We start from the raw sequence: 26,266 nt of genomic DNA, 5'->3' as shown, positions 1-26,266 counted from the left end.
TGTCAAATTGCCGCAAATGCAGCTGCAACGTATGAATTGTGCTTGGGCCTTAAAAAGCGTTTTTTTAACGTTGACTACGTCTATATCGAAGTTAGGTGCCTGAATTTGAAAATCTAGTAATTCAACCATGGAAAAGAGGTCAGGTTTTGAGCGCTTATTTTTTAGTCATTTATAATCAGGTTTCCGAGGTTTTGGCATCAATCGATCAAAAATTCTTTTACGGTTAAATTTATGTAGCAAAAACAAACTATTGTTTGAGACACATTATTGAAAAATTGGTAATTAATATCGATTGTCTAAATCATACCGCGCAGCCAATCACTACTTCTCTTCCCAAGCACAGTCGACACTAACGGATACAATCTAGCTGATTTGTTGTTATTGTTGTTGTCACTTTCTGTTTCCGACTCTTATTTACGTTCCTTGTCATTCCATTTTCTACTTAACTCCTCCTTCTTTCTAACTAACTGACGAAGCCTTGATATAAAAGGTACCGTTCGAACATTTCACCCCTTCAGTTTCATTACTAAACCGTACCGGTTACATACGGACGCTAGGTGTTAGCAGCTGAAAGGGGGAAAGACAAAATAATACCGGTCATCTCGTGCCGGTTTCACCCGTAATGCTGGTGGCAGTTAATAGTACATGGCTACTGCAAAATACTAAAATGGCTGGAATTCTGGACGGACTAACCAGTAAACAAGAATAATCGGCAACTGGCACCTTTTGGTGCCTCGAAGTTTTGTAATAGAAGCGTTGCAATGTCCTCTACTATTTATTTTAATGGAATATAAGAATATGGTAGTCAACGCCATGCGGTCGTGTCTTGAATACCACCCTCCTACTATTTCAGTTTACTTTCAACAAACGGTTTCCAAACTTTTTATGAAGGCATATAGGTAAATATGATTTGTATTTTTCATTTTTATACACTGTTGTCCATTTTTACTCGAACTTATTTTTCTATTCTGTTGTATTTTTTTTCTGATTATGATAGGACCGAAATGCAATAACAGCAAATCGAAAAGATTCTACAATTACATATTCCTTCTTAAAGAATTAGTTCTTCGATTATCTAGATCATTTCTAACAAATTAGAGGAAAGGAAAATAAAAACTGATCGTTTTGGCAATATAAGCTACATTGCCCAGAGTCTTTAACAGTAATTTAAATAAGTCATGGCAGCGCAAAAAAAGAAACAATTTGATTATATTGAAAAACCGCGAAGGAATATGAATGTCAAGGGGCAAGACAGTTTTTCAGATACAAAACCATTTTACAGGTTAGCAGTGGCGTATGACACACATCCGGAGCGGAAAATTTGAGTGTCACCCTCAAGGTTGCAGCAAAATCATCCTGTTTAAATAATAAGTTAAGATTTATTATATTTTTTAAATGGAAAAAAAACATCTCAACAAAAACAACAGCATTTATACAGTTCAGTTCAATACCAATGAATGGTTTTAGCAGATTTTAACATGTTTTGACTTAGGAACACTCGTATAATAACATCACCAGAATCAGAAAAGAGAGCACGTTCGTTTTCAATTGTTAATTGTCAACAAAGCCCATCGATGGAATCGATAAGCATGATAATTGGTAATTAATCTTGCGGATGTCTCATGAGTGTCACTTCCTTGAGGGTCCCGATATATTCTTATTTACTACAACAATTGGTTGTTAGAACAACCAGGAGTATATAGTCGACATTGCCGTGCTATGCTTATGCTAATGCTTAAATTACGAGATTCATCATTTCAAATTTGTTCAATAAATTATTTTTCAATTCTCTGTCCGCCACTCTATAACAATGTTGAACCATGCAAAATTAGAGTGAGATGTAGAGCTAAAATGAATAAGACAGCAAGCTCAACTCGCCCCTGCAAGTGCGAGTAGTGTGGAATAATGTAAGCCCCGTTGCAAGCGAGCAAAAGTCACCATCGCAATGTAGTAGCAAAAAGAGTGCCATCAAGCAGAAACGGAAAAAGAGCTTCAGCAGTAATCAAGTCCCACGAAAATTTTTGGTTTGGCCCATGTACAGATACAAAAATGGTGAAAACAGTATTACTACCACAAAATATTAGTATATTCGAGATATCAAATCATGACCGAGGCATATGAAGAGTAAGTGTGTAGTAATTGTTTCAAAAAGCGAAACGCTTGGTTGGAAAAGTGGCAAGGAAAATTTTTCCCTGATCCTCCTTGTGGGATTTGAAGAGTGTTGGTAAGGTTTTCGGGTGTATAGCAGTAGCAGGTGCTCGGGGGAACAGCGGAGATAGGGGAGATAGCAAGCGAGAGCAGAGCATAGCACAACACAACGAGGATGAACAGTGAGATGAAGGAAGCTATAGTGGAAGGAAATCAATTGTGTGCCTTTGAAAGAGGTTCCAAGGAAAGTGAAAATTATCATATTCAAAGTGTTGCGTGCCATTGACGGCCCGTGTCTAGAAAGCACGGTGAAAAGTGGCCAAACTGGATGTTTCCAGTGATCGTTACTGCAATGGGCGGACCAGTGGATCATGCGGAAGCCGTCAAGAAGAGTTAGTGAATTAAATTTTTGAACGGGATGTGGTCTTGCTACGAAAAATTGAATAGTTTTTTTTGTCACGCTCACGCGCTCTCCTGCAATCTTTTACGCTCATCTTTTGCTATTCTGGAGGAACTGACTGAAAGTTAATATATTTGAATGAAACTTTGTCCCTTCTCTTTCAAATATACACACATTTTTATTAACAAAGCTATTCATATTTTATAACCACTAAGGGTTAGAAAAATGTGCATCAAAAGTTACTAGACAGTATCATTTTCCTATTTAGATTGAATATACAATTGTGGCTGGAATCGCCTTTCATCTCTCTTGTTGACTTGTTAAAACAGTGAGAAACATGAGTTCAGGTGGGATTAATGCAATCATGCCAAATGGAATTGACGTTCAAAAATATTACATTTCTTAGAATTTCGTAATAGCTATCTTCGTCGGAATAAAAACGTAGGTCTCATGACTGCGAATATATAATTTGCTTAGATTCGCGATATGTACCTATTTATACTGCTGTTAGTCAGGTAATGCCTGTGACATTCAATCTACAAAGATGAATGGCACTGTTTCTATCATTTCTGTTCATATATCGCAGAAAGTGTGAATGGCAATACACATCTATTTGAAAAATGACATCCGAGCATTTAATACTGTAACACTACTGTATAGTATCTACTCACCAACTGTGAGCGAATGAGTATTATCTCGCATTTTGCTATAAGTTAGTAGTGACATTTGAGTTTTTTATGAATGAAAAAATAAGAACTATGGGATTTCATTGAGAAAATTGGAGCTCATATTTTTGGTAAACGACTTTGTATAATTCTCTTCTCGCTAGTTCTGTTTTTCTCATGAGTGTAGATACAGTAGCCTCATCCCGCTCACACCGTATTAATTCTGTGTACAATTTTCCCCTGCTGTGCTACGGGATTGGTTTTTATTTATAATTTTACTGCTGACAGCGCAATAAACATGGTTTTATTTTTAAATGCGGTCTTTTGATATATTGCCACACGCTATAAACTTTTTTCGTAATATCCTGACTGTTATAATGTTAGCAGTTTTTGCTTCAGTTGGCTTACATCGTCTGCTGTGATAGGAAACTTTACCACGAATATGGAAACTCTCAGTTCCCCTGATCGTTTTCGGGAGAGCCACTGAGAGAATATACTTTTGTTTCAGTCCCAAAAAAATAGTAAAATTGTTATGAATAGAAAATTAAAAATCGACAAAAGTAACCTTTAATATGCTGATGTATCAATTGATCCAACAACGGACATAAATTTATTTCATGCTGTAGATGACCATGAGCAAAACGATGCTGAAAATATCAATGCTCTGTACGATTTTATGAATGAAAAAGAGAGCCCCGTCAATCAGTCTCCAGTGATGGTTGAACCGCACAACGCAGTAGCAGAAACCGTGAATTAGTTCTTGATTCTCTCCATTCGATTAACTGTTCACCACGAACAACTTGCAAGCTCACGTAACATTATGTGATGTATTATTAAGGCAATATTTATGCCATAATGGCTAACAAAACAAGAGCGAAAAATTAAAAATCTTAATCAATGTACATAGTTTATAATCGAACCATAAAGTTGCTCAGCAGAGTTTGCAATTATTCTGTCAATAACAATCTAATAATCAAACTCAATAGAATAGAAATATGCGACATTTTATTCGCGACACAAATTTGATTAAAACAATCAAGATGGTAATACACGTTGCTAGAAAAAAAAAACAAAGGTGATCACCACGCCTCACAATCAACAATAACATTATGGCAACATTTTACAAGTTTTTCTCACGCAAAAATACTTAGATTATAGGTAATCTTCACTTTTCTATTTGAGAAAGTTATTTTACCACACTATCAATATATTCGGTTTTAGTCAATTTTTTTAATACCAAATATTTTTTATTGATTGAATTTCATTTCGACTATTTGTTAAGTGTTTCATAGCGATTTAATTTCAATAGGGGGACAAGGGGCAAGATGAGCACCTTAAGCTTCTTATCAAATTGTTAGGGCAAAGTGAGCAAAAAGCTACTGAATACATTTTTACTACATAATGGGCATGTTCATATTTTTCGATTTCAAGCAAACATTAAACAATGTATCAATGTAACGTACAATCGTAGGTACCGAAACAAAGTTTTCCTTTCCTGTTTCACTATTTATACTTCAAAACAGCATAATTTCTTAGCCTCTTTCAATTTGAAAATTATCTATGAATTTGCCCGCATATAAAAATAAGGTTTTGCTCCATAAAACACTACTGTGCGGATGAAGAAGTAATAAAACATGACAAAATTTAAATTTAGGTAACTTTATTTTAATGATTGTCAACAAACGAATCTGTTCGACGCAGCCTTAAATGTCGGCTTAACGTTCACTGACATTCGATGAGAAATAACCGCGTCTATAGCAGTGGCCAATGATGACTGTGACCATTTTTTGCGCCCCGACAACCGTTTGTAATTCCGAACCATTTTACTATTAACTGCTGCTAGCACGATGTTTACTTTTTTGACAGCACTTTCTGGTTTGTAGGTTATGTTTTCGTGCATAGGTATGGCAATTTTGCCCCTACCAGCAGTGCCCGTTCTACCCCATGAGAAACACTTATGAGAAAGAGCTGTTTTTAGATGATGTTTCATTTGAAAACACTGCATGAATTATTGAAACTGTTTGAATATCAATAACGATTACCGAAAATAAACTTTCGAGCCCAAAACGACATATACGCATGCAAAAACCCTTATTTTTCGCGCTTATGAGCTATAATATAATACGCAAGACGTGCATGAATGATACAATTGTTTATTGTGTAAAAGCAAATTTGTTTTTTCCAGTTATTTTGAATTAAATTACATCTTCAGATTAATGTTAATGATTCAAATTTATAATAGTTCCAAAATTACTGCCAGAAACCTAGAAACAACATATGCCCATTCTGCCCCGTATGGCTATCTTGCCCCTTATTCCCCTACTTTTTATTTCCAAAAACTTTTCCCTTGTTCTTCAAAAAAACAAAGCCAGTTCACCTAGTAAAATAAACAGACTTGAAAAATGAAAATGTGTGGCTTGCTAACATGAACAAATATTTCAACATATATCTCTGGTAGCGAGTTCAACTGAACAATATAACTAAAAAAATAAAAGAATTAAAAAAATCAATTCAGCATCCAGCTACGAATATTTAAGATATTTGCTGGGTTTTAATTCTAGTTATTATTCTAATTGCTTTATATTACTTTATATTCTATTGAATCCTCTATTTGAATTTTATTGAATCCTCTATTTGAAATCCAAAAATTCGAAATTTATAACTGTTTAGAAGCTATTTTTTTCAATTCCGTTGAAGCTGAAGAATAATTCCATCGTTCCTGGCGTGTAAATTGAACTTTTGTATATAGAAAATGATCTTTTTGAACATAATGATGCATATAGCATCGTTTGATCCATAAAAAACAAGTAGCATTTCGTTTATCCTTGCAAATGACCATTCCAACGAATTATACAGATCTGAGCATAGTTTACAGTTGTAATAAAACGGTTTCTTTAAACGAAAAACCACAAATTCTGGTGCTAATTTATTTCAATTTTTTTTTTTTTTAAGGGGGGATTTGTTAGTAGCCTAAGTATTTATGATAAATATTAGTAAATAATGAGTATGTGTGTCCAATCACAAATGGTGACTTCTCAACACTGTTAGAAATTTGTAATTTTAATTGTTAGGATTTGTTTGCTTTCGCAATTAGGACTTAGGAATTTAAACCTACTTGTCAGAAAAGGGGAAGTAAACTTACAACTAACTTAATTGCTAACTTATTGGCTATAAAGAGAGCTTATCGTAGCAATTGAGGATTGCAACGATTTTTGTCGAAAATTGTTAATAGTTTTATTAGACATAGCTTCTGATGGTTCAACACCTGTAAGTCTATGTAATTCGAGTGTACCAAACCAAGGAGGACGCTTCAAAATTCAAATTTTCAGAATTTTATTCTGAATCCTTTGGAGCGTTTTCTTCCTTGTTGAACAGCAACTTGACCAGAGCGGTACAGCATAAAGCATTGCTGGTCTAAAAATTTGTTTGTAAATCAAAAGTTTGTTCTTTAAACAAAGTTTAGAATTCCTGTTAATGAGAGGATATAAACATCTCGTATATTTGATGCACTTGGCTTGTATACTCTCAATGTGCTCTTTGAAAATAAGTTTTTTATCATAAATTAGTCCCAAGTACTTAACCTTGTCGGACCAACTTAAAATAACCCCATTCATCTTGACAACGTGATTATTGTTTGGCTTGAGGAAAGAAGCCCTAGGCTTATGCGGAAAAATCATCATTTGAGATTTAGAAGCATTGGGAGAGATTTTCCACTTTTGCAAGTAGGAAGAAAAAATATCTAAACTTTTCTGCAATCGACTGCATATGACACGAAGACTTTTTCCTTTTACGGAAATGCTTGTGTCATCGCAGAATAATGACTTTGTGCATCCTGGAGGCAAATCAGGAAGATCTGAAGTGAATATGTTGTACAGGACTGGACCCAAGACTGAACCTTGAGGTACACCTGCTCTGACAGGAAATCTATCAGATTTTGAATTCTGATAGACAACCTGCAGAGTTCGATCAGTAAGATAATTTTTCAAAATTTTGATAAGGAAAATTGGAAAATTAAAAGTTTGCGATTTCGCAATCAAACCTTTATGCCAAACACTGTCGAATGCTTTTTCTATGTCTAAAAGAGCAGCTCCAGTGGAATAACCTTCAGATTTGTTAGCTCGTATCATATTAGTAACTCTGAGCATTCTGTTAAGGATAATTCTCTCAAACAGTTTACTTATTGAAGAAAGCAAACTGATTGGTCGATAACTTGAAACTTCAGCTGGGTTCTTATCCGGTTTTAAAATGGGAGTATTTTTTGCATTTTTCCATAATTTGGGAAAATATGCAATTTTGAAGCAGCAATTGAAAATTTTCACTAAAAATTCCATTGTGCTCTCAGGGAGATGTTTGATTAGTATATTAAAGATTCCATCATCACCAGGTGCTTTCATATTTTTGAAAATATTAATAATTGATTTAATCTCATTCAAGTTAGTTTCAATTATTTCTGCAGGTAAAAAATTCTGGGAAGAAATTAAATCAAATTGACGTGTGACTTCATTTTCAATTGGACTCACAAAATTCAAATTTGAGTTATGAACACTCTCAAACTGCTGAGCAAGTCTTTGAGCCTTTTGTTCATTGGATACAAGAAAACGTTCAGCATCTTTTAAAACTGGAATAGGCTTTGAAGGTTTCTTGAGAATCTTTGACAGCTTCCAAAATGGTTTTGAATATGGTTTCAATTTTTCAACTTTAGTCTCAAAATTTTGATTTCTCAGAAGAGTAAATCTATGCTTAATCTCTTTCTGTAAATCTTAATAAATAGTTTTAAAAACAGGGTCACGAGAACGTTGATATTGACGTCTGCGGACATTTTTCAAACGAATTAAAAGTTAAAGATTTTCGTCAATTATTGATGAATCAAATTTCACTTGAGCCTTTGGAACAGAATAATTCCTGGCATCAACAATTGCACATTTCAATGCTTCCAAAGCGGAATCAATATTCACTTCGTTTTGCAAATCAAGCTCATTATTGAAATTTCTCTCAATATGAGTTTTGTAACTTTCCCAATTAGCCTTGTTATAATTAAAAACAGAGCTCATAGGGTTTAAAACTGATTCATGGGATAAAGAAAAAGTTATTGGAAGATGGTCAGAATCAAACTCAGCATGTGTGATCAAATCACTACATACATGACTTTGATCTGTTAGCACCAAATCAATTGTTGAAGGGTTTCTTACAGAAGAAAAGCATGTAGGACTATTAGGAGACAAAATAGAATAGTATCCTGAAGAACAATCATTGAATAAAATTTTGCCATTGGAATTACTTTGAGAACTATTCCTTGAACGATGTTTAGCGTTAAAATCGCCGATTATAAAAAATTTCGAACGATTTCTGGTGAGTTTTTGTAAATCACCTTTAAAATAATTTTTGTGCTCGCGTGTGCATTGAAATGGTAAATATGCTGCGGCAATAAATAAAATCCCAAGTTTAGTTTGAACTTCAATTCCCAAAGTTTCAATAACTTTCGTCTCAAGATGGGGAAGAGCACGATGTTTGATTCGGCGATGAATAACAATTGCAACTCCACCGCCGGAACCCTGAATCCTATCATATCTATGAACCACGTAATTGGGATCATATTTTAATTTTATGTTAGGTTTCAAAAATGTTTCAGTAATAATTGCAATATGCACATTATTTACTGTTAAAAAATTCAAAAGCTCATTCTCATTGGCCTTCAATGAGCGAGCATTCCAATTTAATATTTTAATTGTTTTATTTAAAATCATTGCTAAATTTTAAATTAGAAACAATTTTAATAGTAAAATTTGTGCCTATTTGAATGGCTTCAAACATTGATTTTGCCTGCAACATGGCGTTCATAAGATCGAACATTGCCTGTTGCAAAAAAGAAAGTTTACCTGCCGTAATAGGCCCCAGGCAGTTGACATTAGAAAAAATATTTTCGGCAGCAATATTAGCTGGAGTAACAGGTGTACAATTATTTTCTAGCGTGTTTTGCTTACCCATATTAACGGTCATTTTCGAACTACCAACACTAGGCGGTATAATGTTCGAACTACCTGTAACCTGTGCATAAGTTAAACGGGTATGCAAAGGAGTAGGTAAACAATGCGTCACTGGTACGCTTGGAGAATTTTGTTTTGAAGTTGGTTTTAATTGAGAAATTGAATTTTGTTTACCTTGCCTTGCCTTAACAATTGCTAAACGGACTGGGCATTGATAAAAATTTGACATATGGTTGCCGTTACTATTCGCACAGCGAAAATTTTTACTCTCTTTCACAGGACATGTGTCCTTTTTGTGAGAAGAGTCTCCACAATTAAGACATTTTTGGTCCATGTTACGGAATTTGTAACCATGGCCATAACGTTGGCAAGTACGGCATTGGGTGATATGCTTTTCACCTCCGCCATACTTCCTATAAATTTCCCACTTTACACGCACATTATACAAAGCATGTGCTTTTTCAAAAAAATTTAAGTTGTTAACCTCATTGCGGTTAAAATGAATTAAATAATTAACAAGGGAAATTCCAGTTCTCTGACTGTTTTCGCCTCGTGATTTTTGTTTCATTAGAATTACTTGGGTAGGGGCTATGTCGAGTAATTCTGTTAAAGTAAGTTTGATCTCATCAACGGTTTGATCGTTGGTGAGACCTTTCAGTTTTATTTCAAATAAAGTTTGGTATCGTCCTATGTTGCCGTTTATTTTGTGCTTAATAATCTGAAGCGCAAAAATGATTTGCAATGAATTGTGCCAATGCAGTTTGATACATAGCTCTCAACGTTTGTTACAAACCTTAATTTCTGATAACCAATTTCAACATCGACAAAAGTACCTAAGTGTGAATTTTGCAATTATCAACCATCGCACCGATACTTATGGTTGGCTGTGAAGTCAGTTGAAATAAAAAAGGTCCAGTTTTGAAACCTATTCGAAGCACCAAGGCCTTATTTTGGTACTGTTCTCAAAAAGTTTAGTTTCTTCCGCAATGTTCTGCAAGTCGTTTTAATGACACAAGAACAGGCCAGTAGCTACCCTGTGGACCAGGGGAGCTTTGTCATCATACATTTGGATTGCCCCTTACAGGGTTAAAAATAAAATTAAATTAAGTAATTCCTTTTATTATTTACGCCTTTTAGATTAGCAACTGTATGTTTGAGCTAAATGTATTACCTACAAAAACTGTTTACTTAGCAAAAACCCTAACAAACCAACTTTCAAAGTTAGCGATTCTCCCGTTTTTAACTTTTGTTTTTGGGTCACGTCTCTGAAGTTAGGATTAAAACAAAATCCAACCAAGTCAAGCTTTTGAAATCATGTTTGCTCAGTAAAAAATCTGAACGTATTTTTTTCTTGCAGTGATTTCTTAGTTAGAGTTCGTGCACAAGTAATGGCCAGAGATGAAAGTACTGAAGGTTGGTTACCACTGCAAGGCGGTGGCCTGGCGAATGTCTCCATACGCAAACGCGCACGGCTGCCCCCGGATGGTGGCGGTCATGAGTACATTATCTATGGACAAAGAATATCTGACCAAACAGTAATAATACAGTGATGTGAGAAATGATTAATAAAAACATAACATTTTTTGTATATTTTAGGTTATTTTAAGTTGCGTTATCAATAGAGATTTGCAGTACTTCAAAGTTATGCCCACGTTTCATCACTGGCGCGCCGGTAAGCAGCGAAATGGCCTTACCTTTCAGACGGCAGCCGATGCGAGAGCTTTCGACAAAGGAATCATCCGTGCTTATGATGACCTTATTGATGGTGAGTAACTCCATCCTTAAAAAAAACTTCTCCGGACTAAACTCGTTACTAAAAGTAGAAACTTCCCATTTTTGACTAGAAGTTCTGTTTTCAAACTAGATTTATACTCGAATACTGCTGCTTGTCCAATTAGAAAAGCGATTCGCTACTGTTAGTTTTTCTCTTTCTTTTTCTCTTTCATTTTATAACGCTTCTGGTTGTCCGATTGAAACAAACATTAATTTTTTGAATATCTAATGATTTGCCTCGATCGGCAAACATGTCATTCAAAACCAAAAACCTTGACCGAAATCAAAATCATACTCGATTTTTACTCGCAACAATCACTGATATCAAATGGTAAGTTGGCTTTCTGTTTAAAACTATAGGTTTGGTTTCCTATTATTTGCATTGTTGTGTTGTTTTCTGTAGGTACTAGTATGAAGATAAAAACAAAATCTTTGAAAAAATTGTTTCACTGATACGCGGCAATAAAGCAAGATTTTTATGTCTTTTCTTGCAATGCCAGAGTTTCCATGAATATAAACCAGGTGCTCTGTAAACCGCGATTCAAGTATATTTTCATGAAGTATTTCGAAATAGCCTTGAAGGCACAGATGTGCCGTACCTTCCATAACATGTTATTAGTGCCATAACATTACTAATTTATAATATCTAATCTTATTTAAACCATCACAATTTTTTTTAAACTGAGGTCATATTCTTAACAATAGAAATGTAATTTGAAGGGAAAACGATTGAGGCTTATTGCAGTCTAATTACTAAATTTTGTGTATACGACAAAAAATATATAGTTTGGGTTTTCAGAGTGTAAATTCAACTGAATTAAATTTTTAGTTTAACCTCAATCGTCAATGTTAAGCTATAGCATATGTATTAAACCAATTAGTCAACTTAAGTGTTATAAAAATTTATTTATGTTGCATTTAAAATATCTATTTTGGTTTTGACAGGTTGCGTGTTTTGCATAATTTATGGCATAATTAGCCCCAACACTAATTATTTTATTTATGTATGTTGCAGAGCTTATGATTTTGCTAGTTTTACACAAACGACGATATGAGAAATCCTGAAAATTTAAACTATTTTACTAACCATTTCAATATAACTTGCATTAGGTATGGATGATTACACCGCTCACAACAAATACAACGATGCCGATAAAGTTGGCGAAGACGATGTGTTCATGGTAATTTTCACAGCCTACGATTATGACGGTGTTTTTATTTATAATATATGTATTTCTTTGATAGACGTTGGATCTACCTGTGGAACCCTCTGAATCACGATCGAATTCCGAAGGCAGTGGAAGCCATCGTAAGGTTTTCCTTTCATCAAATGTGATTTCTCTTAACACTTTTTTTGTTTGTAGAAAGCGTCGATAAACAATCACAGCAGCAGCAATCCAGTATTCAATACATATCGGGCGATAAACCATCACCTCTGATAAAGCCTGGTGATGACAAAGTTACTCCAATAGTACCTGGTGACAACTATTCGTACGTTCAGATAACCGATGTGAGTAATTACGGATACTTTATGTAACAAGTTACTGTTAATGTAATCGTATTATTTCATCCTTTCTTCTTCTCTTCGTTTGAATGACATGCTACTCGAATATCCTTCCCGTCTATGAATGAACTAACACAATAAATACCCGTTACTAATCAACTCTGTGCTACTTGTTTGAACACAGTCGTGCGACATCAAGTTGAAATATAACTTTTATAACTTGAAGGTGCATGAATACAACTATCCGGTCGTCGATGAACCAGTTGGATCCATCCTCAGTGGACGACGTGACTCGAAAACAAGTCTGAAAAAACGAAATGCCCTCGATGTACCAGCCATGAAAGAGGCTACGCTAATCAAAACTCGATTGCGCTGCAGGTTTGTTAATTGTTTAGTGTAACAGTAGATGAAAAAGATTAAAGTTTCATTCTATTTATTAGATATTGTCAAGAGTTTTACAACGATGAATGGAATCACAAAGGTTCGTGTGATTATGCTCCAGACTGTTTCAAAACCGCTATTGAAAACATGTCTTGTATGCTATGCGCTCGGTGCATGCTGTATCACTGTATGAAAGATTCTGAGGGTGAAACAGCTTCCCATCCGTGTTCGTGCGCCGCGGAATCTGGCTGCACCAAACGGTATCAAGCGCCCATAGAGTGGCGTTAAAAAACCTTTCTAACCAGTTTTCGTACTCTTTTCAGATGGATCGGGCTAGCTCTGTTGTCCTTACTTGTGCCCTGTCTGTGGTGCTATCCGCCACTACGCGCCTGTCATTGGATCGGCGTTTCATGTCGGTTGTGTGGCGGGAAACATAAACCGCAAATTTGACATCCGATCAAGATCATCAACCTGACAAGTATTAATCGGCTTGACTGGTAAGTTAACTGTCAAATTCATTTAGCCCTTTAGTGCCCAATGCCGCCTTTTGGCGGGCTTTAGTCAAACCTCTAAAAACTTTTAATAAATACTTAAAAAGTGTTTATAATGATCCCTAGTGATTTTACCGAAGCCCGTCTAGAAATTAATTTGGGCTGACGTTGTTTTCATAATGTTAGAATTCATTATGATTTAGAATCAATTTTTTCAAAAGCAATCTTACCACTAATTTTCAATCAACTGAACTGATCATAAACGCATAAGAGTCACACAGCCAAAAACGTGCAGCTGAGTAAAACACAGTAGACGCAGGTAAACCACTGCATTTTTTTCCTTGCTATTGATTCAATCGAATTAACAAGAGTTAAAAAAAATGCATTCATCCGAGGTTAATATATATGGCAGAACACTTTTATATGCACTAAGGTTGTTGTTGTTCCGATTAGTACACTCCAATTGGTCTTTTAATGAAAGTTAATAAGATTAACTATTTTTAGCTCTGAGCCTGTTTTGACTACCAGTCCTCTACTGTCTTCTCTGGAACCTCCTCCTCTCATGTACTTAGTCTACAATGAATTTGTAGCCAGTCCTATTCGTCCGGCTTCTGTCTTCAGTCTGATGTACATCTCTGATCTTCTTAAGGGTTCGTGCTACAATATCAATGTCATTGGCGAAACTGAAGAGCTGAACAGACCTGCAGAATATCGTGCCACTCGTGTTGATATCAGCCCTACTTATCACAAAGCTATGTTGAATAGCAAGCACGATAATCTATCACCTTGCCGTAACCCTCTTCGAGATTGCCACAGGTACAGAATTATCTGGAAAGGTACAGATTTTTTCGTTTTTTTCTGGTACAGATTCTGTATGGTACAGATTACAGAATTTTTATCAAATGAGACAGATGGGTACAGATTTTCTAAAGGGTCCATTAATTAAACTGATATATTTTTCTCGGTGCACTTGAAATCACTTGCGGTGCATCAACTGGAAAACAAAACAAAACCAAACATTTCTGTAAAGCTCAATGCGAGACGAAAGGCCAATCCGTGTTTTGATGCAAACGTTGCTGTTGTCTTGCTTCCTTTCTTGAAACACTGGAAAACAAATTACAAAAATCAATAAAAATATGTAGTAACATCATCAACCAAGCGAACAATTTGCAACTTCTACAACTTTTTTAAGGTTAACAAAAGTGGACCTTCTATGCAACACAAATTTTACAGGTACAGATTTAGATACAGATTTTCAGAAGAAAGAGTACAGATGAAAAAGATTGATCCATGGTACTGACAGGTTCAATCTCTATGATTCTAGCTGCTACATTGTCTCGAACAAAGTGATGTTTAATATCTATGTGTTTGACACGTTCTGACTCCGGGTTTCGCGCCATCCCAATACATCCTCTGTTGTCCTCGTAGATAGGAACTGGCCCTTCAGAAATATGGCTTCCGAAACTGCAACACTCAAAGCGACATATTCCGCCTCGCTTGAAGATGTCGATACTGCGGTTTGCTTCCGGCTTGCCCAGGAAACAGCTGTTCCGAATACCTTAAAGATGAAACCAGTAACGGACTTCCTGTCACCAAACCCATGCTGCTTGTAGCCTTCAAGTAACGAACTGTCCGCTTCAGTATATTCCAGTGATTTTCCGTAGGGCACTGCTGGAACCGACCCAAATAGCTTAGCGGCCGGCCGCACGCAAAGCATCTGATACATTACACTTCCTAATAGTTCCCTGTATGGCTTAGTAGTCCGAGAACTTTCCCGATTCAGTTGAAGACCCTTCTCCATGGAAGTCTTCACGGGGTTGCATTCCGACATACCAAACTTTGTCAGGATTTTTAATGCATTGGTTTCCTGTGATAACTTCAGCTTTCCGGTCTGTTGATTATAATCTAATTTCATACCCAAGAAATGTTTCGCAGTACCACAGTCGGACATCTCGAATTCAGCTGACAGGCGCTGTTTCAATTTCTTGATTGTGGAAATTTTTCGGCCAACTATAAGAACATCATTCACGTAGATCACCATAAAAATCTCATCACTTTCGGTAGTTGAAGTATATAAACAGTAGTCTCGTCTTGATCGTGTAAATCCAAGTTTGAGCAGCACCGAATTTAGCCTCTCGTTCCAGCAACGTGGTGATTGCATCAACCCATATATCGACTTTTTTAGTTTGCAAGCGGTATTGGAGCCAGCAACTAACACCTTCAGGAACTTCGATGCAAAAGTTCTCTTTCAGGTCACCGTGGAGAAAACCCGTTTTAACATCCATCTGGTGGAGATGGAAGCCATAGTGAACACCAACAGCGAGTACCACACGAACAGTAGCCAGTCGTGCCACTGGAGCAAATGTGTCCTCGTAGTCGATCCCAGGTCGTTGCAGGAAGCCCTTCACCACGAGCCGAGCCTTGTAACGGATTGGATGTCCATTTTCGTCCTCTTTGAGTCTGAATACCCATTTCGTCTTTAAAGGTTTGACTTGGTCCGGCTGCTTCGTGAACTCCCACACATTGTTTGACTTCATTGATTGTAGTTCGTCTTTGACCGCCAGCATCCACTGGTCGGAATTGCTGTAGGCTGCTATATCGTCAAAACAATCTGGTATATCTGGGGAAAGAGGGTCGACAGCAGTTGCCTCGATCGCGACGCCTCGTGGACAGATCGCCTGATTGGCCGGAATCTTCGCCACGTTCAAGTTGCGGAGGAAGCGCTACGAGCTCGTTGTCGTCGTTGTCATTTTCGACTTCTGACTCTGGTATCACGATCTCGTCATTTTCAACAGCCAGCGGTTCTTCGGTCTGCTCATCAGCTTTGATCTGTTCATCGTTATCCCCTTCTTGCTCGTACGTTATGGGAATTACAAATCTTTCATCATTGTGTTTGCTGCTTTGTTTGGCGTATGGGAAGCAACTTTCATTAAATTTGATGTCACGAGCAACCACAATCTTGCGCGCCTGCTTGTTCCACAGTCTGTATCGGTTGGGAGCATATCCCACCATCACCAGTTCCTTGCTTTTTGCGTCAAGCTTCTTGCGATAACATTTGGGTATCCAGGCATATGCTTGACATCCAAAGATCCATACCTTGCCTAGATCCGGTTTTGTCCCTGTCCACTTTTTTGCAGGAGTAAACTCCTTTGTCAAGGCAGAAGTAGGAATGCTATTCATAAGGTAAACGCCGGTCAAGGCAGCTTCTCCCCACATGGACTTCGGTAACTTCGAGTTTATCAGCATCGTTCGCACCTTTTCAACCAGAGTCCGGTTAAACCTATCCGCAACTCCGTTTTGCTGGGGGGAGTATGCGACTGTTGGCTCTATTTAAATGCTCTTCGCCTTGTAAAAGCGGTTCTGGTTTCCGGAACAATATTTCCGGCCTTGATCCACCGTCAGCTTGGAGATACGCATACCCAACGCTGCAGTTGCCATCGCCTCGAATTCCTGGAATTTCGAGAACACCTCCGATTTCCGTCTTATCAGAAAAACCATCGCAAAATGAGAATGGTCGTCGATGAAGGATACAAAGTAGCGGTAACCGTCGCAGGTACGTGGCTCGATTGATCCGCAATACGTCTGAATGGATACGCTCCAACATGCGACTGGCCCTCTCGTGTGTGCCATTGAATGGATCCCGGAACAGTTTTCCCTGAGTGCAAGCATCACAGAAATCAAGATTTTTAACATTTACCTCCATTCCATGTACTAGCTTCTCACGAACCATTGCTTTCATGCCGCCTTCGCTAAGATGACCGAGTCGGTGATGCCATAAGTTGGTTGAATCCGAATTGCACAAATTGAGTTGTCGTTGATCAACCTTTATTTCCAACTCATACAGATTACCTCGCAGGGGAGCAGTGGCCATTACAAACCCGTTCTTCCTTATCGTGGCCGTTTTGCTTCCAAACACGACTTCAACGCCTGCCTTTGCCAACTTCTGACTGACATGAGGTTGTCTGTCAGATCCGGAACAAACAACACGTCTTTGGCCTGTATGTGCACTATAAGGTTGCTAGTTCCAGTGACAACTCCCTTTTGGTTTGCCGTAATTGATTGCCCATCCTTTGCGACATTGATCTTTACTGGTTGCATTAATTCGCTCAGGGATGCAAAGAAATTCTTGGTGTAAACGAGATTCCTCTTCTGGCAAATTTTCAAGGGCAGTAACCAATAGATCGTATGATTCTGGTAGCGTGAGACTGAGCGACGAACGAACATCACTCTCCTCCAGCTTTGAACCGGCCGTACGAAGTTGTCGTATTAGGTCTTCGAACTCCAGTAGGTGCACACGCATGGTACCTCCTTCCTTCAGGTGCAGCTTCGCGATTTGCTTCCGGATCAGCGATTGACGGCCCGTCGATTTCTTCGCGAAAGTGTCATCCGAGATACTCGTCCGCAATAAAACTCACCAGGAGTGACTTGGCTTTACAATCCGCTTTTTCGAATTTTATTTATCCGCTTAAGCCGTCGGTGGATCGTTCGTTATAACATTCCAAACTTTCGCAGCTTGTAGAAACATCTTGACGCGGAACTGCCAGGTATCGTAGCTGGTGCCAGCAAATTGCGGGATTACTTGAGCCGCAGTTTCTCTGCGTGTGTCGCCCATAACTGTTGAGGTCCGACAAAGAGTAAAGATGAGACGGGAACTCAAGAACAATTAAGTTTTATTAGTTAGTTAAAAATTCGTCTTACTTGGACGGGAGCTCAAATAGGAATGAATGATTCTAAAGCCTTTTCGTGAATTTAATAGTTATTGTCAGTAAGTGAAAAGTCAGCGGTTGCGTTGTTTCTCAACACCTGCCGTACTGCGAGTATTTGGTCCGGGGTGGCGAACTCGCTCGCAAACGGTGACAGTCGACGGCACAGAGTTTGAGAAAGTACCTTGTAGGCGGCGTTCAGCAGCGTGATTGCTCGGTAGTTGCAACTTGCAACAATCCAACTTGTCGCTTTTTTTAAGATGGGGCGCACTGTACCCTTATTCCACTCCTCCGGTATTACCGCCTTCTCCCAAATCTTGGCAAATGAAATGGTTACGAGAATCACAATGGTAACAACGTGATCGCTCGTCACATGCTACAGGCCAGTGAGCAACACCAGAGTTTAACTCGGAAGCTTTCAGCGGAAGTCGAGATTTTTTTACAGGCATCTGTTTCTGGGATCGACCTCTACGCTTTACTATTTGTTTTCCACGCTGAATGAGCCAGTTTGCAATTTCGATACGAAAGTCCAGCAACGTAATTCTGGTTTCATCAAGTCGCGTATCGTGACGTCGGTATTGTATTGAAGGCATCAATGTGCTATTTCAATCACTCTTTAGAAAACAGCACTTTGAACGATAATTCTGAATTTTCAAACGTGTTGAGAACAACTTCATTTTTGTTGTTATTCGCCCAGTGGTGCTCTGATGCACCAAGGTTTGGGCATTCATAAAACTTGATTAAAACGAGAAAAATGACTACAATTTGTTCTAAGGAGTGTTGTGACACCTAATTAATAAGAAAATATTTTTTGCACGGATCAACAATAGAATGGTGATAGCTCATGAACAATAGAAAATATTGAATTATTTTTCGAAGAAAAAAACGGCACTTATTCGAATGTTTGATACTCTAATAAATTATTGACTGTACATTTTTGGATAATGTTTTGCCGGAACATAAGTTAGGTGTGCAAGAATATATTTTAAAAATTTGAGCGAGATTGCTAAATAATTCGTAACGATACACACATCCAAACTTGTGGTGCTCTAGAGTAACCATGGTAAAGAGAGGATTAAAAAAAGTTTATAATAGGGATTTTACCGAAGCCCGTCTAGAAATTAATTTGGGCTGACCCTGTAAACTTCGTATTGTCGCAAACTGCACCAAATGTTGTATTGTAAACTTAGTTGCTCTCAAAAAAGTAATATATTCGAAACATGTTTATAGTTTTAATTACTTTTTAGTCTTTTGAATCTAATGATTGAAAAAAAAAACAGTTTTCATAATGTTAGAATTCATTATGATTTAGAATCAATTTTTTCAAAAGCAATCTTACCACTAATAGTAAAATTTTCAATCAACTGAACTGATCATAAACGCATAAAGTCACACAGCCAAAAACGTGCAGCTGAGTAAAACATAGTAGACGCAGGTAAACCACTGCATTTTTTCCTTGCTCTTGATTCAATCAAATTAACAAGAGTTTAAAACATGCATTCATCCGAGGTTAATATATATGGCAGAACACTTTTATATGCAATAAGGTTGTTGTTGTTCCGATTAGTACCCTTCAATTGGTCTTTCAATGAAAGTTAATAAGATTTATTATTTTTAGCTCTGAGCCTGTTTTGACTACCAGTCCTCTACTGTCTTCTCTGGAACCTCATCCTCTCATGTACTTAGTCTTCAATAAATTTGTAGCCAGTCCTATTCGTCCGGCTTTACAGTCTTCAGTCTGATGTACATATCCGTCATCTTAAGGGTATGATTTTTGCCTTTCCAGTACAGATGAAAATGTGGCAACACTGCTCGAGAGTATCCCGAAGTAACTCGAACTACGCACATCACCCGATTCATCATCGACTTGATCAACCGTGTCAATTTATCCGGGAAACCGTAATCGAGCATAATCTGCCATAGCTGATCTCGATCGATTGTGTCGTACGCCGATTTGAAATCGATGAACAAATGATGTGTGCGCACATTATGTTCACGGCATTTTTGTAGAACCTGCCGTAGTGCGAGTATTTGGTCCGGGGTGGCGAACTCGTTTAGCAGCGTGATTGCTCGGTAATTGCAACAATCCAACTTGTCGCTTTTTTAAGATGGGGTGCACTGTACCCTTATTCCACTCCTCCGGTATGACCGCCTTCTCCCAAATCTTGACAATACCCCAATGATTCGCTACCGTGTCTCAACAGTTCGCTGAGTTGTTTTTCAGCCGGCCGATTTCCTCTTCAACCTCCTGGAGGTTAGGGAACATACTTAAATGACGTAGCATTTTTTTCATGATTTTAAAGCCCCCCCCCCCCTTCGTAGCATTTGGTCACAAAACCTAACCCCCCCTCACCGCTTCTGAAAAAACGTACAGAAATACATGCAGTCAGGTTTTTTACGCGGTTTTTTATACGCGGAATATTTTATGAGGTTTTTTTACGCGGATTTTGTAATTAACGCGGTTTTCTACGCGGATTTTTTAATTAACGCGGTTTTTTTTACGCGATACCGCGCTAATTCAAAAACTTTTTCGCGAATTTTCGAATTGACGTGAGTTTGGAATCAGAAACGTTTAAGTGTTTATCTAGTAAGAGACTTAGTCCAAAAAATATCCACAGCCCTCCGAAAGATCCGGAATGACCGTCAAAGAGAACAATTTTTAATACTGGTTCTAGAGCGCCTCGGGTTTTTTTCTAAGCCCTTTTTGCTGGTTCACTTTACGCGGATTTTTGAATAACGCGTTTTTTTACGCGGATTTTTGAATAACGCGTTTTTTTACGCGGATTTTTGAATTAGCGCGTTTTTTACGTGGATTTTCGAATTAACGCGGTTTTTTTACGAGATACGTAATGAAAACCTGACTGTAGTAACATACATACAAAAAAAACTTGAAAAAAAACCGTGTCTAATTTAATTTATTTACAACTTATAGACTCGTGACTTCATCTTCTGCTTCGAAGGGCTTGTGTTTTGGTACAAGGACTAAAGGTGTTTAAACAACTTTGTATGATCCATGTCTGCAGAAAACACAGAAACTATTCCGGAAATGAAACGAGTATCTTGTAATTTTCACTATTAAAAGCCACAAAAAAAGCAACGATTTTTGTATTCAAAACAGATTGTGTGTTTGGAAATCCAAATGATTGTTTATGTAGCAGAGCTTTTAGAAGATTTCAGAATGCCACAGATAAAAACATTTCGAAAGATCTCGCTGCAATACTTTGTGCAATGTTTTAGTGTATTTTTAGAATACATTTTTCCTGCAAAAAAAACAGTCTTTAAAAAGATGCTACGTCGATTTTACTACAAGCCCCCCTCCCCTATTGTCACAGCTTGTCACAAAATGATGATATCCCCCCTCCCCCCATAAATGCTACGTCATTTAAGTATGGTCCCTTAGGGGCTGACATTCTGTCGTCCTCTGCTACATTTCCGTCAAGGTGCTCGTCGCAGTACTGCTTCCACCTCTCAATCACCTAACACTTGTTCGTGAGAAGGTTACCGTTCAGATGCCTGTACATGTCGGCTTGTGGCACATAGCCTTTGCGGGAACTGTTCACTTTGTCGTAGAACTTTTTTGTGTCATTTATACGGTACAGTTTTTCCATCGTCTCTCGATCTCAATCTTCTTGTTGGCGCTTCTTCTCCCGTAATACTGAATTTTACTTGTTCAGTGCTGGTCGGTAGCGCACCACTTTCGCGGAGGTATGGCCCATCCGAGCTCCCGTAGCTTCTGGTGGGTCATCAAAGATGTGTGAGGCCAAGCGTTATCCTGGTGGGAAACAACACCATTCCTATTGACCAATTTTAGCCGCTTATGGTCAATCGCCTGCTTCAAACGGTCGAGCTGCTGACAATAGAGAACCGAATTGAGGGTCTGGCCATAGTTGAGCAGCTCATAGTGGATGATTCCCTTCCAATTCCACCAAACTCACAGCAAAACCTTCCTGGCCGTCAATCCGGGCATGGCGATAGTTTGGGCCAGTTCACCGCACTTCGACCACGATTTGTTTCGCTTGAGGTTGTCGTACGTGATCCACTTTTAATCACCAGTCACCATCCCCATCAAAAATGGGTCGAGTTCGTTCCGTTTCAGCAGTGCATCGCAGGCGTTGATTCGGTCTAAGAGGTTTTTTTGCGTCAACTCGTGTGGCACCCAATCTTCTGCAAATGGTTCCATGCAGTTTTATGGTCTATACACAGTTCCTGGCCAATCGAGCGAATGCTCACATACCCGTCTACTTGGATGATTTCCACGATTTTATCGGTTTCAATTTTTTTGGCCGCCTGCTTTTTTACCTCTACCTTGTAATATTTGATTTACCTTTCTCTAACATATATAACGTATTCTTACAAGTTGTACGTATCGCTTATCTTTTACTTACCTTTTACAGATAGTCGTTGAGCAAATCGCATTGCTCTTACTGAATAGCAACTAACACGGACGAAAAAAATAGTGCAGATTGTGCATAAAAAATACAATAATAAGAGTTCATCATAAATCCACGAGTAACTCAAAAACCTACCAAAGTGATAAGGAAACAAAACAGAAGTAAAGTTGAACATTTAAATTTAGCTGCAACCCAAAAATGAATAAACGATGTTCTGTACAACTGAACGATAAAAAAAAAACAAGAAAAAACATAATATTGTTATATGTAGGAGCAGTGAATACAGTAAAACATTCGTTGATGTCTAAAACTAGCTGATATTGATTACGTAGAACAAAACGCTACATGACGGAATCAAAAACCAAGCACGAGAAAACAACGGAATGGAAAAAAGAATAAACTGTGCAAACCAATGGTAGTAATACAGCAAAAAGACCGAAGTTGATAAAATCCATAGTCACATTTAAGTGAATTATAAATTGGTATGAAATATAGAAAAAAAAAAAAAAACAAACGCAAACAAAACATCAAAAGCAGAAATTTCATAATTATCTGTCGAATGGACTCAATATTAATGAAAAGAAAATCATAAAATTTATGATTGAGGAAACAAGACACTAACATTATAGGTGTTCAATAAAAATGAATATATAGAGGTTAGATTTTGTTGACGCCGCATATAAAAAAAATGTTATAAAGATCTATTTTCACTGGCTTTTGAGGTAATTACGTTTAGTTCAATTACGCATATTTTCGATGATAATTGGACTCGTTACTCTATAAAATAAAAAAGAAAAACACGCCTTTGTTTTGCTTCTGCGAGATGTAGTACAAGAAAATTATGAATCGTTCAACTCTATAGTACTGTTTTGTAATGTTTCAAATGAAAATAAGCTGAATCGTGAATTTAACTTTTATAAATATGTTAAATATTTGCTATTTTTCATCATCTTCATTAGGTGAGTGAAACAAAGAATAATAAAATGTATATGCAACAGAAAGGCACACTTATAGATATGAATGATGTAGATTATAACGACATAAACCAGAGCGATTAATCGTGACGAAACATACTGTAAGAATCAAAAGCACATAAACGTAATCATTACATTAAACGAGTAAAGCCAACCTTCACCTTTCCTTCTTGTCTTTTGCCAAGGAGAGCGAGCTGTGCTCAAGAATAGAAAAAAAACTGCATTATAGGTGGGATGATCCAAGCCAAATCAATTGCGACTGTAGAACCTTCGACGAAACTATGTTTTCCAAGGAACTGTTGATATTTTGTTCTGAAATATTTTTCTCGTTGATGAGAAACTATTTTTAGTTTCTAAAGCGAATTTGTGCCATACGAATTCATACTCTTGCCAAAGGTTCAAACTTAACAGCACATGCAATGATGGTGCGGTATCATCTAAAGACATGGTTGCATTGAGCAGGAAAAACTGATATCCAACGGAGAAGTAAGCACCGTGCTTAAAATTTATCTTAGTTGCCATTTGTTCAAAGCAGCTTTGACCAGTTTAGGTTCGAAGGGGCACAAAAAAAATTAAAAGATCGGCGTGGCATTCGCAATGGGCTCTGCGATTGCCAAACATGATCTTTTGTTGTCAAGCGCAAATGAAACCAGTGGTGGATAAGGTTTAAAAAATAGAACTATATATTCTGTATCAAGCGTCTATGTTTTAGTATAATGTAAAGTCTAATTAAGACTAATTAAACATAATCTTGAATAAATAAAATAAAAGTATGTACTAAATGTAATACAGAAAAAAAACATACGAGAACATCTAAAGATGAAATACACCTACTACCACCAGGAAATATTTATGTGTATATTTCAATAAACTCACAACTTGACAAAAATTAAATCACATCACACCGAAAGTTTTTACTTTAATTACATCGGAGTTGATCTCATTTGAAAACAATCCCATTGATTGTAACGTCTCATTTGTTTTTTAAGCATGGAATCTCAAAAGCAAAAAGAAAACGTTTCATAACATTTATTTCGGAAACTATTTGGCAATAAGTTTAATATATTTAGAAATGAATGTTGAATTTGCATTATAACCGAGATTCTCATGGGAAATCATGGAATAAAAAAATCTAACATGACAAGCCAATAGAAACGGCACTGCAGATATGCCAAAACAGGAGGCAACTTTTCATGAAAATAAACTATTAAGGAGAAAAGAGTGAAATACTTTGATCAAGTAACCTAGGCAGCGTGAACCATATTTACGTTAGGATTTACTTCAAAGATTGTTTTGAGAGGGTTACTCAAAAACTTAAAAAAACAGTGTCGGATGAATGCTGGTTTCGCTAATTTTGATTTCAAATAATTATTTTTACTGTGGAGGTGAGTACTAAACAAAATAGTATGATTTTGAAGAATTATGAAAATGAATGACGGTGGGTAAATTAATCATTTTTATATGTTTTAATATATACATATATACATATATATTTAAAAATATTAATAATTATAATGAAGATGAATATTAGTAAAATACAGAGTAAATTAAATGAGAGATCAAAGAATTGATATTTGTAAAAAGCAAATATTTATAATTCTAATACCTTAAAGAAAAGAGAGAAATTAATAATTATGCTCTGATAGCTAACTTCTTCACGTAGAATACGAAAGAAAACCTGAATTCTGAAGAAAGCAAAGTACATACACAGACAAACAGACGTGCCTCTTCGAAGAAAAATCCTGAAAATTCTTCGTCCTTGTTCGAAACGTTACACTCGTGCGCCACCATGTGAGCTTATTGCCCACTAACTTATTTTCGTAAAACGGTTTTTGTCTTTGTCTTTGTTTGGGTGTGCACGCTTGCTTAAATTAACACTAGCGGCATCACTGACGGTTTTTATCTTTGATAATGATTGTGCACGCTTGCTTATAGCGACACTAGCGGCATTATTGCCCACTAACCGAAATTTCAAAATAATCGTTCTGGTCGATGAAATTGTCATCGAGTGGTACGTCTGTTTGTCTTTGGTACATATTTCCTATTTTCTACCGTCTGCACAAAGATCTATCTATCATGAACGCAATATTTCACGGACGATTTTAAGCAGCATTTGTTTTAAGAGTGATTATTGTGTTAGGATGTCCTTGTGTCGTATGCCGTACAGTAAGTCTAGCATCTAATTATGCGGCGAAAATGTGTCTCGTTATTGTTGCAAAAGCAGCTGTTATATTAGGCCGTATGAATAAAAGCGTTTGCTTTACTCATCCCGTGCAAATCTTACGGGAGAAGCAGAGTAACTTCTTTTATTCATACGTGATAGAAGTAAGCGTTGCGCTATGAAAGTATGCCATGAACCAAGTTACATTAAATAAAAACTTCACTCTACGTTTGTCCTTCAACCTGATCAATCGACTTTTACTCTGCTATCAGGTTATAGGCCCAGAAGTAAAGACATCCATAGTAACGGCTGATCAACAAGATAGAAGAAAATTTTCACTTCAAGATATTTTCGAACTTGGAAGAAGTAATGTTCCGGAATCAATTCAGGCGTTCCGAAGACGGAAACGGTAGGCGTTCCGAAGGTGGAAACGATAACCAGACCAGATATTCCCAAGGATTTAACGGAGAAAGGAGTTCAGCAGGAAACGGAAACGCTGAGATTGGAACAATAAACGGAAGTGGAAATCGAGCTGTAAGCGACAGTGGAAACGGCGGCGGAACTCAATCAGGTGGTGGACATCAACCCGGAAGCGGGCATACAAGTACCGTTTCGAGGCTTCCAGGCGGTAGTTTGTCCATGTTACCGATGGATAAGTTAAAAGGCCGCGAAAACTATGAATCATGGGCAT

At 37.3% G+C, this 26,266-nt stretch overlaps 2 protein-coding genes across 6 annotated transcripts in view; both read left to right on the top strand.

The window, feature by feature from the left end:
- The window catches only part of LOC129725212 (nuclear inhibitor of protein phosphatase 1), a 489,093-nt gene that overhangs the window by 25,369 nt on the left and 437,458 nt on the right, over positions 1 to 26,266 (top strand). The window lies entirely within an intron of this gene.
- On the top strand, positions 1,928 to 25,049 carry LOC129725211 (sprouty-related, EVH1 domain-containing protein 1). Of its 5 annotated transcripts, none has more exons than XM_055680765.1 (10): positions 1,928 to 2,124; positions 10,555 to 10,732; positions 10,794 to 10,962; positions 12,129 to 12,151; positions 12,216 to 12,279; positions 12,335 to 12,480; positions 12,701 to 12,852; positions 12,915 to 13,115; positions 13,179 to 13,352; positions 22,444 to 25,049. In XM_055680765.1, exons 1-9 carry the CDS (start codon positions 2,105 to 2,107, stop codon positions 13,303 to 13,305), a joined length of 1,080 nt encoding a protein of 359 aa, XP_055536740.1. In that variant the 5' UTR covers positions 1,928 to 2,104; the 3' UTR covers positions 13,306 to 13,352; positions 22,444 to 25,049. The 5 variants fall into 5 exon arrangements, with proteins under 5 accessions (XP_055536740.1, XP_055536738.1, XP_055536737.1 ...); XM_055680763.1 differs by having other exon boundaries at positions 12,659 to 12,852; XM_055680762.1 differs by having other exon boundaries at positions 1,929 to 2,124; positions 12,081 to 12,151.

This window comes from Wyeomyia smithii, chromosome 2 (genome assembly GCF_029784165.1).
Source record: "Wyeomyia smithii strain HCP4-BCI-WySm-NY-G18 chromosome 2, ASM2978416v1, whole genome shotgun sequence".
Lineage (NCBI taxonomy): Eukaryota > Metazoa > Arthropoda > Insecta > Diptera > Culicidae > Wyeomyia > Wyeomyia smithii.
Note: the sequence above shows the minus strand (reverse complement) of the source record. Positions and strands in the feature narration are given on the sequence as shown.